Below are 13,008 nucleotides of genomic sequence, written 5' to 3'. Positions count from 1 at the left end.
TGTTGTTATATCCTTTTGTTACTGTTTATTTATTAATAAATTTATATATTATTTTCATATACATTTTACTAATTTCCTTTCATCTCTCACACTTCTATTATAGAGAAAGGGCAAATAGCAATATTAAAGTATTTCCTCTAATTAATTCCCTTTTAATATGCATGAATTTCGTGCACCAGGCCACTAGTCTATAATAATAAAAGTGTAATATGCTAATTAGACCAACAGCTGAACAACCTTCCGGAGGAAGCCGGGTTGCAAAGGCCGAAGCAAGCCACCGCAGCTGTGAGGACCAAGCCTCTTGCACAAATTTCATGCATTGGGCCTCTAGTCTATAATAAGAGACTGCAAATATGAACATGTTTACTGTGGTTCAGTGATTTTGTGATTTACCAACTGTGGTGATGAGAAATATTCTATGAATTTTTGTGTCCTTGGTGTGACACCTAGCATAGTGTGGATCCTGGGGATATTAGAGGAAATATAGTGATACCTTTTTTTCCTATAGGAATTTGTTTTAAAAATCAAATAAAAACACATTTACTCTGTCATTTAACTTGCAAATAAGGAGCAACTCCTGGCAGAATGGCAGTTAAATTAAAGATAATCAAACTTTCTCCTCTTACCAGTTGCAAAGTGCTGCAGTGCTCATTGTGAGGGTGAAGGATTTAGGAAGTACCTGTACCCCCCAAGCATAGAACTGCAAAAACCTGCCCAGGCTTGGGGGCTCACTTCTTTGCGCATAGGAGTTTTCTTATACTCGTTCTCTGCTTATTGAGGATCTGATACACATGTTGCTTCCCACAAAGCTTACAGATAGTTAAGCTGCTTTGTTTTTTTAAATTGTGGTGTTAATTTCCTTTTATTTTCCCTTTCAGACTCTCAGTTCAATCTTTAACATTGAGATGGTGAAAGACAAAACTGCAGAAGAAATAAAGCAGGTATTGAATGAAAATGGGTGGACGTACTTTATGAAAATGTGTGCTCTGTGAACCAAATCTGAAAGTAGAAAGGACCATAGATTTCCTGACACCTCTTTCTAGCCAAAATGAAAAGTGGCCATGGATAGAAAAGTGATGAACTACATGAAAAATAGTGGCATAAGAAAACTTATCTTTCTTGGTCTCACTTCTGCATATCTAATCAACTCACATTCCCCCTTTCGTCTTCATTCCTATTGTCCACATCTTATTTAAAATCATTGCTGCTCTATACCTGGCTTACTGTACTACCTTTCTAAATAGGTTTTCCTGCTCCTATTTCTCCCACTCCCCTTATCATATCCTCACCAGTTGATTCCTCTTAAAGTTTTGCTATGGAGAAGCATAATGTATTGGTTAAGAACAAAGCCTCTAGAACAGCCGTGGGCAAACTACGGCCCGTGGGCCGGATCCGGCCCGTTTGAAATGAATAAAACTAAAAAAAAAAAAAAGACCGTACCCTTTTATGTAATGATGTTTACTTTGAATTTATATTAGTTCACACAAACACTCCATCCATGCTTTTGTTCCGGCCCTCCGGTCCAGTTTAAGAACCCATTGTGGCCCTCGAGTCAAAAAGTTTGCCCACCCCTGCTCTAGAACCAAGCTGCCTATTTTAAATCCTAGCTCTGCCCACTTACTAGCTGAATGACTTTGATAGTTAGTTAACCCCTTGGAGCCTTACTTTCTCTATCTGTAAAGTGGAGATGATAATAGTACTTACCTTATAGAGTTATTTGGGAAATTAAATGAGTTAATATTTGTAAAGCACTTTAAACAGTTCCTGGCACAGAGTAAATGCTATATTGGTGTTTTTATTTTTTTTAATTTATTTTTTAATCTATTTCCATTGATTTCAGAGAGGAAGGGAGAGGGAGAGAGTGATAGAAACATCAGTGATGGTAAAGAATCACTGATTGGCTGCCTCCTGCACACCCCACACTGGCATTGTGCCTCCAACCCAGGCATGTGCCCTGACCGGGAATCGAACCGTGACCTTCTGGTTCAGAGCTCTACGCTTGACCACTGAACCATACCAGCTGGGCCTTCAAAGCACTCTTGATCTGTCCTGCCTCTTTGGTCATTTCACTACTATTTAAATGTTCACGTCTATGATTCTTTTCTCTAATAAAGAGGTAATATGCAAATTGACTATCACTCCAACACACAAGATGGCCGCCCCCCTGTGGACACAAGATGGCCGGCAGGGGAGGGCAGTTGGGAGGGACTAGGCCTGAAAGGGAGGGCAGTTGGGGGCGATCAGGCCTGCAGGGGAGGGCAGTTAGGGGCAATCGGGCCAGCAGGGGAGCAGTTAGGCATCAATCAGGCTGGCAGGGGAGCGGTTAAGGGGTGATCAGGCTGACAAGCAGAAGCAGTTAGGGGCAATCAGGTAGGCAGGCAGGCAAGCGGTTGGGAGCCAGCAGTCCTGGATTGTGTGAGGGATCCCAGATTGGAGAGGGTGCAGGCTGGGCTGAGGGACACAACCCCCAGCCCCACCCTCCACCCCCCCATGCACAAATTTCGGGCTCCGGGCCTCTAGTTAGATTATAATATGCTATTGATTGGCATTCCTGTAGTTCCATGAGTTGTGTTTTAGATATATTGAGAAAATCAAAATAATAAAACCAGTATATGTGTCAGATATTGTTCATGCTTCATATACACTATTTCATTAAATTCTAATAACTACTTTGTAAAGTAGGTGCTATTATTCCAAATTTACCACTGAGGAAACTATAGCTTAGAGAGATTAAGTAACTTAGTAAGTGGTAGAGCTAGAGTTATTTGGGGAATTAAACATGAGACTCAAACCCATGTCCGTTTCATTCTGCATCATATTCTTTTATGGGAAGTTGTGCCAATTGCCATGGTTTCTTTTGGGTGCTACATCATTCATTTTCAGCAAACATTTATTGAATACCTATTAAATGTCAGTCTCTTTGCCAGACATAGAAATAAATGAGAGAATCCCCTACTCTCAAGGAGCTTTAACCTGGTGGAAGGACAGCACAGGATTTTAACCTCTGTTAATAGAGGCTTATGCAAAGTCTCAAGGAGACCTCAAACTGCCTTTGGGAAGAAGTGCCAATGGAAAGTAGACACCAAGCATGTCCTTTAGTGGGGAAAGAAGCCAGGCCCGAGACTCCTGATCATATGACAAATACCATTTAGACCTATAATTTTAGATACAAATTTGTGTGTGTTAAAATAATTTTGAGTGACCAAGTTCAACTATGTTAGGAAGTATCTACCAATCTCATGTATTTCAGTGTTGATTCATAAACTACCTACTAATATAAATTAAATAAAAATAAGTAGGATATGCTATCCTTAAAATGAGAAGACAGTGTTCTGACGTGAAAAATAAAAACAAAGCAACCTTAGGCTGTACTGATAGAGTGATTTACCCAAGTCCTAGAAATTAGCAGTCCTTCTGTGCTCTGTGTTGGCTAGATCACATTTTAATGGGAATGTTAACAAAGCAGAGCAGCTTTAAAGGAGGCGGGTCCATTCTTCAACACCAGTTCAGATGTCACTTTGGCTATGATGTCTTCCCCTGCTTCTCTGCCTTTCCTAATGTTGTCATTCTCTGCTTGGAATGTTGTCTTATCTCCTTCCTTACCTCTTTGTCTTCCCAGACTCCCTGTTCACCTAGCTAACTCCTGATCATTTTTCAAGATACATCTCAAGTGTCCTCTCCTCTAGCACTCATTCCCTAACTTGGGTTAAGGGCTCTTTGTTGCCCTCAGAGCACTTTGGCTCTGGTTTGCATTGTAATTCTGTTGTGCTAAGCACAAACCTAAATCATTTCAGCTTATCTTCACAACAATCCTGTGAGGGTGATACTATTGCTGTTTTACTGATGGTTATATTAGTTATTTTTCAGTAACTTGCCTACAGTAGCATAGCTAGAAAATGATTGGAGCTGGGATTTGTATCCAGACCTGCCTGACTCCAGACTCTGGCTTCTGAGTGACTGATGTCCTACTCTCTGAGAAGGCCCACAATTGGCTAGGGATTTTGGGTTTGGGGAAGGAAAAGAGAAGATATGAAAAGAAAAAGAAAAAAAAGAGCTTGTCTATTATATACAAGGCATGTCTTGAGAGAAATGATTAACAGGGTCATCGACTCCATTTCTCTGACAGGAATTTGTTATTAAGAGTTACAGTTTAATTATCTAGAAGAGTAGATGGTATTAAATCTTTTTGTAATCATGTACTAGTAATAAAAGAATTACTCTGGGTTTTCCTCTCTGTTATCAAATTGTATGTTACTGTGAGTAATGAAAGCTGTCATCATTTCTTGGTGCAGGTTGAAAAGATTACCCACATGTCACAGACATACTCTCTTTTTTGTACAGATTTGGCAGCAGTATTTTGCAGCAAAAGATACAGTCTACGCAGTTATTCCAGTAAGTAGTTTGGAGGGAAAATGAAAGTGTTATAGCATGAAGGTCAGGTCTCTAACCTTAGCAGGCAGTTGCCTTTACTTTTCCTATGTTTATTGCCTCTTGAGAACTTACGCTTATAGCTCTGAGGGTTTTTATTATGCCCTGAGTACCAAAGATTGGAAGCTCCATATGGTATATTTATAGCTCTTGTTTTCCCTTATTCTGGTTTAGAAATGTCTCTTTGAGTCAAGTCTCTGACAAGGGAGCGTGGTGTAAGTTCATGTTGCTGAGCAATTTCCAAGTCTTTTATTTCTTTCTAGTGTTTCCCAAGCTATTGGAATTTAACACAGGGCCTCTAGCATAGGTTTCTTCCTTTCTTGTTTATAAGTGACCTATACATGAGCTGCCTTGGAGCCTCTTCCTAATCTTTTTCTGACATTTCCCCTTACCAAGTGGCATTTTCTTGTGGGGTGTTTTGTTTTTTTCCTTCTTAAAATTGCTGTTATGGAGATAGATTCTCTCTGGTCACTGCTTGACCATGAAGCAACTTTTGATGTACTGGTGTATCAGCTAGTTCTTTCATTGTTCTTCCCGGAAGAGGAAATAGCCTAGGGTAAGTTTATATCAAGCAGTGTACACCAAGCTTACATGCGTAATTGTAAGATTAAGGAGAAAAACGTATAGATGGAAAAATAAAGCCAGGCCTTTTGGTTGTTGTAACGAGTATTGTTATTTTTTTTCTACCTCTTATACATGTATACCCTTCCCCTTCAAAAGTTCAAAAGCCAAGGGATCTGTACTTTTTGATATTTTAGGTCTCTGATACTGGCTCACTGTTTGAATGGGACTTTTTAAGCCTTCCCTCAGACAGACTTAGTGACCTGATGTCTCAGACACTTAGCAGAGTCCCCTGGAGAGTTTGGAGCATTTAGAGTGCACATTGTTCACAGCAGATTCTGACACTGAACAGCAAAGAATACATCTGGTTTTTCCTTTCTGTCATAAGAGGCATTTGTAAATGATGAAACTTAGATTGTTTTAGTTGTATTTTAGTTCTGGAGTCCAGTTTTGGTGAATTTAAGTGTCATTGTAGCTTTTTATGGGGTTTTTGTTTGTGACTTTTATTCCTTTCTAACCTACAGGAAAAGAAGTTTGATTTGATCTGGAACCGGGCTCAGTCCTGTCCAACAGTAAGTTTCTGGATTGCTTATCAATGCTGCAAATAAGGATGTTTTCTAACTGATCTCTTCATGCTCCATGCTATTTCACGTTATAGTTCTGTTTACTTAACAAAGATGCTTATAGGTAGATTGTACTATTTAGCCTTATGAAATAATGTGAGTTTGGCACAATAAGTCTCTGGCTTTTTCTGAGCCCTTTCTGATCTGGATCTTAATCAACAGTATAAGTAAATGTTGGATATAGAAACTGAGACCATAGTAATTTCAACTTCCCTTAAGTGTCTGTTTTATTATGAATTTTCTTTTCAGTTTTGGCCATGCTATCCTGATTAGATGTACCTAAAAGGAATTATGAAATTGTTGCTGTAGTAATGAGCTACCAGAAGACCTAAGGGAAGGGAATAGGTGAGGTGGGCCAGCCGACTTGGTGTTGAGAATCATTTCTAGGATTCTAAAAAAATTTTTCCAAACATTGCCAAGAGAAAATAAAAATAAAAACAACCTCGAAGTAAATGGAGAGATATATCATGTTCATGGACAGGATGACTCCATATTATTGTCATTTCTCCACAAATTGTAAAATATAATCCCAATCAAAATCCCAATAGGCCTTTCTTTTAAAGAAGTTGACAAGCTGATTTTAAAAATTTATTTGGATATCCAAAGGACCTAGAACAGCCATGGGCAAACTACGGCCCGCGGGCCGGATCTGGCCCGTTTGAAATGAATAAAACTAAAAAAAAAAAGACCGTACCCTTTTATGTAATGATGTTTACTTTGAATTTATATTAGTTCACACAAACACTCCATCCATGCTTTTGTTCCAGCCCTCCAGTCCAGTTTAAGAACCCATTGTGGCCCTCGAGTCAAAAAGTTTGCCCACCCCTGACCTAGAATAACAAAACAGTTTTGAAATAGAACAAAGTTAGAGGACTTACATTATCTTATTAAGACTTATTATAAGCTGTAGTAATGAAGACAGTATGATATTGGCATAAAAATAGACCTATAGATCAATGGAACAGAGTAGAGAATCCACAAATAGACCAACATATATGTGGTCACTTGTTTTTCAGCAAAGGGACCACGGTAATTAAATGGGGGAAAGGATACTCTTATTCTTACCTCACCCCATATTCAACAATTAACTCAAAATAGATCATAGAACTTAGTGATCTTGGGTTTAGCAAAGATTTCTTAAGTACATCATAAAAAGCACAAACTATTTTAAAAATCGATAAATTGCATTTCATTAAAATTTTCAATTTTATACCCATGTTCATAGCAGCATTAGTTGTAATAGCCAAAAGGTGGAAGTAGCCCAAGTGTCCATTGATAGATGAGTGGATAAATAAAATGTGATGTGTGTGTGTGTATAGAATAGAATATTATTCAGCTTTAAAAAGGAAGGATATTCTGACACATGCTATAACATGGATGAACCTTGAAGATATTATGCTAAATGAAATAAGCCAGTCACAAAAGGACAAATACTGTATGATTCCACATTTGTATGAGATACTTAGTGTAGTCAAATTTATAGACAGAAAGTAGAATGGCCAGGGACTGATGGGAAAAGGGATAGGTAATTATTGTTTAATGAATATAGGTTTCAGCTTGAGAAGATTAAGAAAGTTCTGGAGATGAATGATAGTAATGGTTGCACAACATTGTGAATGTACTTAATGACACTGAATTGTACACTTAAAAATAGTTAAAATGGGAAAAAATAGTTAAAATGATAACTTTTGTGTAATGTATATCCTATCTAATAAAGAGGGAGTATGCTAATTGGCCCTCGCACCATCACAACGATGGTGGCGCCCACAGCCAATAAGGAGGGAATATGCTAATTGACTGCCACACCCTCAAAGATGGCGGCGCCCACAGCCACAAGATGGCGGCGCCAAATCCCCTCAGCCCCACTGGGGCGGCAGGCACACGGCAAGGCTGGGCCCACCCCCAGGTGGGCCCGGTCGCTCCACGTGCCTGCCTCCAGAGTCCCCTAGTCCCTTCAGGGCCCCAGCCGCCCAGGGCCAGCCTGAGGTGTAGGCAAGCCTCAGATGTCAGCTGCCCAGACGCCCAGGGCTGGCCTGAGGTGCAGAGGTGTGATGGGGCGTCACCTTCCCCTGATCGCCGGGTCGCCTCCCTCCCCTGAGGGTTCCCTGACTGTGAGAGAGGGCAAGCTGGGCTGAGGGATCCCCCACCTCCAGTGCATGCACCGGGCCTCTAGTTTTACCATAAAAAAATTAAAATTTTCTACTTCTCAAGAGATCTTGTTATCAAAATGAAAAGATAAGCCACAGACCAGGAGAAAATATTTGCAAGACATATATTGACAAATGACTGGTATCCAGAATATATTAAAAACTCTTACAACTTAATAAGAGGACAGGTCACCCGATTAACAAATGGGCAAATGATTCAGACAGTTGACCAATGAAGTAGAATGGCAGATAAACACCTAAAAAAGTGCTTGACATCATTAGTCATAATGGGACTGCAAATTAAAGCCACAGTAAGGTACCACTAATGTGACTAAAATTAAAAAGACTGACCATACCAAGTGTTGGTGAGGATATGGAGCAACTAGAACTCTCATATTCTTGATGAGAATGTAAAATGATACAACCACTTTGAAAACAGTGTGGCAGTTTCTATAAAAGGTAAGCATATACCTGCCATACTACCCAGCCATTCTACCCCTAGGTATTTTCCCAAGAGAACTGAAAACACATGTACATTCAATGACTATACACAAATGTTCATAGTAGCTTTATTTGTAATGACAAAATACTGAAAATATCCAAATCTACCACAGTTGAATGAATAAAAGAATTGTGATGTGTGTACATGTACACAATGGAATAATATTCAGGAATTAGAAGGAATGAACTATTGATATATACAGCAATATGGATAATTATGGAGAGAAGCCAAACAAAAAAGAAGTGTAGATTGTATGAGTGGTTGCTTAGGGACTGTTGAGGAAAAGGTATGAATTACAAAAGGACTTTTTGGAGAAGATGTTCATTATGTTGTTCTAACAAGGGACCAGCTATTAGATAGGCACTGAGGTTATCTCATCCTATATAATAAAAGGGTAATATGCAAATTGACCCTAACAGCAAAATGACCAGAATGACCACTGGACCAGTCACTATGAGACGCACTGACCCTCTCTCAGTCCCTTCCCCCGGCCGTCAGGCACCAATCACCCAATGGCAAACGGGAACCAGGGATGGGTGGCAGCAAGGGGCAGGGTCGTCTGCGGGCAGCTGGGGAAGATGGCCCTAATCGCAGGCCAGGCCTAGGAACTGTCCCATGCACGAATTTCGTGCACCGGGCCTCTAGTCTAATAATAAAGAAACACCCTGAGTGGTTGGCAATACTGAGACAATTCCATGACTGATGCTTGTTGGATTGATTATGCTTTATGTTCTGGCATCAATCTCTCCACCACTCATCCCCATTTCTAAACATTTCGAGCATAAAACTAATCATCTCTTGGTGTTTAGAACTGCAGTATTAGCCTCAGATGATAAAGTATGAAGTGATTATAGTAAATGGAACAAAAATTAATTCAGCAGCATTAGGAAGTTTAGAAAGTGAATAGATCCAAATATTCATCAATGGAAGAATAGATAAATTGTGGTAAATTTCTATACTAGAATTCCATACAACAGTGAAAATTAATGAATTAGAGTTATAGTTATCAACTTGGATAAATCTTAGAAGTATAATGTGAAATGAAAAAAGCAAGTTGCAAAAGTATACACATAATTTGATATGATTTATGTTTAAAACATGCAAATGGTACTGTTCTTGTTTATGGATATGCACATACACATTAAAAGTATTAAAACTTGATTTGGTAGCTGCTTGTGCCATTTTGTTTTTAAATATATGTCATGATGAAGGATTCACTGTCTATTGAAAGGGAATGGCAGTCAGCAAATGCAGGATAGATGTTACTCAGCAGTGGGATTGGAATGAATTACAGGGAGCTTCAGTTGGATATCTAATGCTTCTTTCTTAGGTGGGTTGGGAAGTGTATATACATATGTTATATTATTTATGAATTTCATAATTTTAAAAAATGTTTTCAACCAAACATGGAAGAAATGGAGTGAATGATACAGGTGGTTGGACATAGAGGGAATGATTTTATTTACTCATCTACCTCCTTGTGTATTTGTTTCCCACAGTTTCTGTGTGCACTACCAAGAAGGGAAGGCTATGAGTTCTTTGTAGGACAGTGGTCAGGCACTGAACTCCACTTCACTGCACTTATAAATATTCAGGTAGGTGGCTTCTACTCATCCACTAGAGCAGTGGTCCTCAACCTTCCTAATGCCGCGACCCTTTAATACAGTTCCTCATGTGGTGGTGACCCCCAACCATAAAATTATTTTTGTTGCTACTTCATAACTGTAATTTTGCTACTGTTATGAATCGTCATGTAAATATCTGATATGCAGGATGTATTTTCATTGTTACAAATTGAACATAATTAAAGCATAGTGATTAATCACAAAAACAATATGTAATTATATATGTGTTTTCCGATGGTCTTAGGCGACCCCTGTGAAAGGGGTGTTCGACCCCCAAAGGGGTCGCGACCCACAGGTTGAGAACCGCTGCACTAGAAGAAAGAGGCCTACCCCTTTGTGGGATCCTGAGCCCTTGCTGAGGCTTGAGAACACAGAATATCTACAGACCCCCCAGCAGTATTTGCTGTGGCATTGACGAATTGTCATACTTGATATGTTGGACTAGCTTTCCAGGCCCTATTCAATACCTGAAATTGGCAAAGACCCAAAACATGTTCTCTGACTACTTCGAGCTCTCTCCTGTCTCTTCCCCAGATCTCTAAAACATTTACTGTATGTGCCTCACTTAACAAACATGGGTAAGTTATAATGGTGGTCTTAAGGTAGGCTCCATGTCTTATTCGAGTTTTATTAATCAAGTCAGCACTTCCCATGGTGCTATGTAATAGTTTCCATCCCATAGATGTTTTTTGGTTTGCTTCCCTCCTCCTTTTTTTTTAAATTTCAAAATATTAGATTTAGTTTGATCCAAAGCATTTGAAGCTCTTTTTTAAAATAGATTTTTACTGATTTCAAAGAGGAAGGGAGAGAGAGATAGAAACATCAATGATGAGAATCATTGATTGGCTGCCTCCTGCACACCCCCACTGGGGATCGAGCCCACAACCCGGGCATGTGCCCCTACCAGGAATTGAACCATGACCTCCTGGTTCATAGGTCGATGCTCAACCACTGAGCTACATTAGCTGGGCTGAAGCTTTTAAAATAAGTCAGTATTTCATATTAAATCATAACTAAGATTGACATTCTATATTTAGAGGCCAAATCTGGCAAAAACAAGCATGTATGATTTTGAAGTTGGGGTAAAGGGAGCGCAAATTAGAATGAGGGGGCAGCTTTCACTTTGTTATTTTTCAATTCTAACAATCATTTATTGGGCACATACTATAATAACCAACATTTAATATACTTACTATGTGCCATTATCATTTAATCCTCACAATTATCCCATGAGATATTATTTCCATTTACTCACTGCTAGTAAGTGGTAGACCTGGGTTTGACTGACTCCAGGTAATTGACTCCATAGTCTTTGAACTTACCCATTATGCTGTTGTGTTGGAAACTATGCTAGAACCTAGATACCTATGAGCCAAGGTTCCTGCCCTCATGAAGCTCATATTCAAGTATCAGAAAAAAATCCAGAAATAGAATTATAATAAAAATGACCAATATAGTAGAAGTATGTTCAAAAGCACGGAGAGGCTAAACTATTAAAAGTACCCTAGCAATACTTAGATATTGATAATTAAAAGGACTCTTGCTGGAATTTTAGAGAGGAAACCCAGAGATTTTTTTTGAATGTATAGTCCTTCAACACTATATGGGGGCTTTAGCTTTGAACCCAGCTTCTATTCCTAGTCTGGATTAAGGTCTGGTTACTATCCTGTTCATTCTTCATGAAATTATGGTATTCTCATGCTTTTCTCCCTACCTCCCACCCAGCTTTTATTTTAAAACTGCACATTGCAAATCTGGCCCATGTGCAAACTCTCCAGCTGTTTGCTACAGCTTAAAAGAGCTCAGTCTTCAGAGCCAGCCAAGGGGAGTAGATTTCAGCTGTGAAATGCACTAGTCCATAAAAGTGGCAATTACACAGGCATATTGCTTTCTTTAGAACTTTATTTGGTAGCTGCTTGTGCCATTTTGTTTTTAAATATATGGCCATGATGAAGGATTCACTGCCTACTGTAAACATTTTCTGGGAAAAGAGCCAAACCTTTTTCAATTGAAGACACAAATAATGCTGTGCAAACTGTCACTTCACCGTGCCTTGGCAGGCCCAACCATCCCCAGTCCTCAGACTTACTAGACACCCAAGGGGCTGGTAAGAGCCAGAATTTCCTCCAGACTCCCTCTTGCTCCGAAATTGCAGTTTTGTTGTGGTGGTACCTTATTGCACCTTGATAAGTGTTCTTCCTTACAGACCCGAGGGGAAGCTGCGGCCAGCCAGCTGATTTTATATCACTACCCTGAACTTAAGGAAGAAAAGGGCATAGTACTGATGACAGCAGAAATGGATTCTACATTTCTGGTAAGAATCAATTGTACCTCTGTGGATTTACCTGGTAGCCCTGAAAGTAATATTCTTCAGCAAAATTCAGGAGAAGTAAAATTTGAGATATCTACATGTATTTGTTTCTTACTTAAAGTTGACAATAACAAGGTCTTGCTCAAGCTCTTGCAAGTTGAAGTTAGTACAGATCCTCAATCACTTCTTCACAATTTTGAAGTCCAAACACTCTGAAAACATTCTGCACCTTTCTAAAACTCTGACTTCAAAACACATCAGGCCCCAGGTGTTTTAGATAAGAAACTGGACAAGTAAATGGCTTCTTAAGAGTAGGGAAGAGTTCAAAGTCTAGAATAGTGCTCGATCTTTTATCTTCCACACTGTTCACATACACAACATTCCTCATACATAGTGATTTCCCTTGCCCCTTTTCCCATTCCCTGGATAGAGCATCAACCATATGCCCATAGATAATGATATCCATTGTGTTTGTTCTCTCCACGTGTCTAGGGCCAGGAGCACTTTTATGATTACTGTACAGCCTGTTTGTCTAACCTTTGCTCATTTTAATCTTATTTATCTGGCAGCATTTAAGTTCAGGATGGCCTCAAGATACTGGCCACTTTCATGCCTCTTTTCCCTGAGATTTTTCATTGCAACACCCACTTATTTTTCCCTTCTCTCTTACCAGCGGCATACAGGGAAGGAAGTGGTGTAAGTTCCTTGGCTAGTATTGGCACTCGGCTAGTATTTCAGCCATTATTACAATAGCAGTGAGTCCCAAGTCTTGGACACAATTGGGACTCTACTTCCCTGTCTTTAGTCCTGA

General features: G+C 39.4%; 1 protein-coding gene across 1 annotated transcript in view; it reads left to right on the top strand.

Annotated features, from left to right (window-relative positions):
• The window catches only part of ATPAF1 (ATP synthase mitochondrial F1 complex assembly factor 1), a 28,096-nt gene that overhangs the window by 6,375 nt on the left and 8,713 nt on the right, over positions 1 to 13,008 (top strand). The window contains exons 3-7 of the mRNA XM_005862314.2: positions 879 to 941; positions 4,342 to 4,392; positions 5,514 to 5,561; positions 9,761 to 9,856; positions 12,093 to 12,200. Of these exons, the coding sequence (XP_005862376.2) occupies positions 879 to 941; positions 4,342 to 4,392; positions 5,514 to 5,561; positions 9,761 to 9,856; positions 12,093 to 12,200 (366 nt within the window). The remainder of the gene's footprint in view (positions 1 to 878; positions 942 to 4,341; positions 4,393 to 5,513; positions 5,562 to 9,760; positions 9,857 to 12,092; positions 12,201 to 13,008) is intronic.

This window comes from Myotis brandtii, unplaced genomic scaffold, assembly GCF_000412655.1.
Source record: "Myotis brandtii unplaced genomic scaffold, ASM41265v1 scaffold1631, whole genome shotgun sequence".
In the NCBI taxonomy this organism is placed as follows: Eukaryota; Metazoa; Chordata; class Mammalia; order Chiroptera; family Vespertilionidae; genus Myotis; species Myotis brandtii.
The sequence above is the reverse complement of the archived record's forward strand: the minus strand, read 5'-3'. Positions and strand labels throughout refer to the sequence as shown.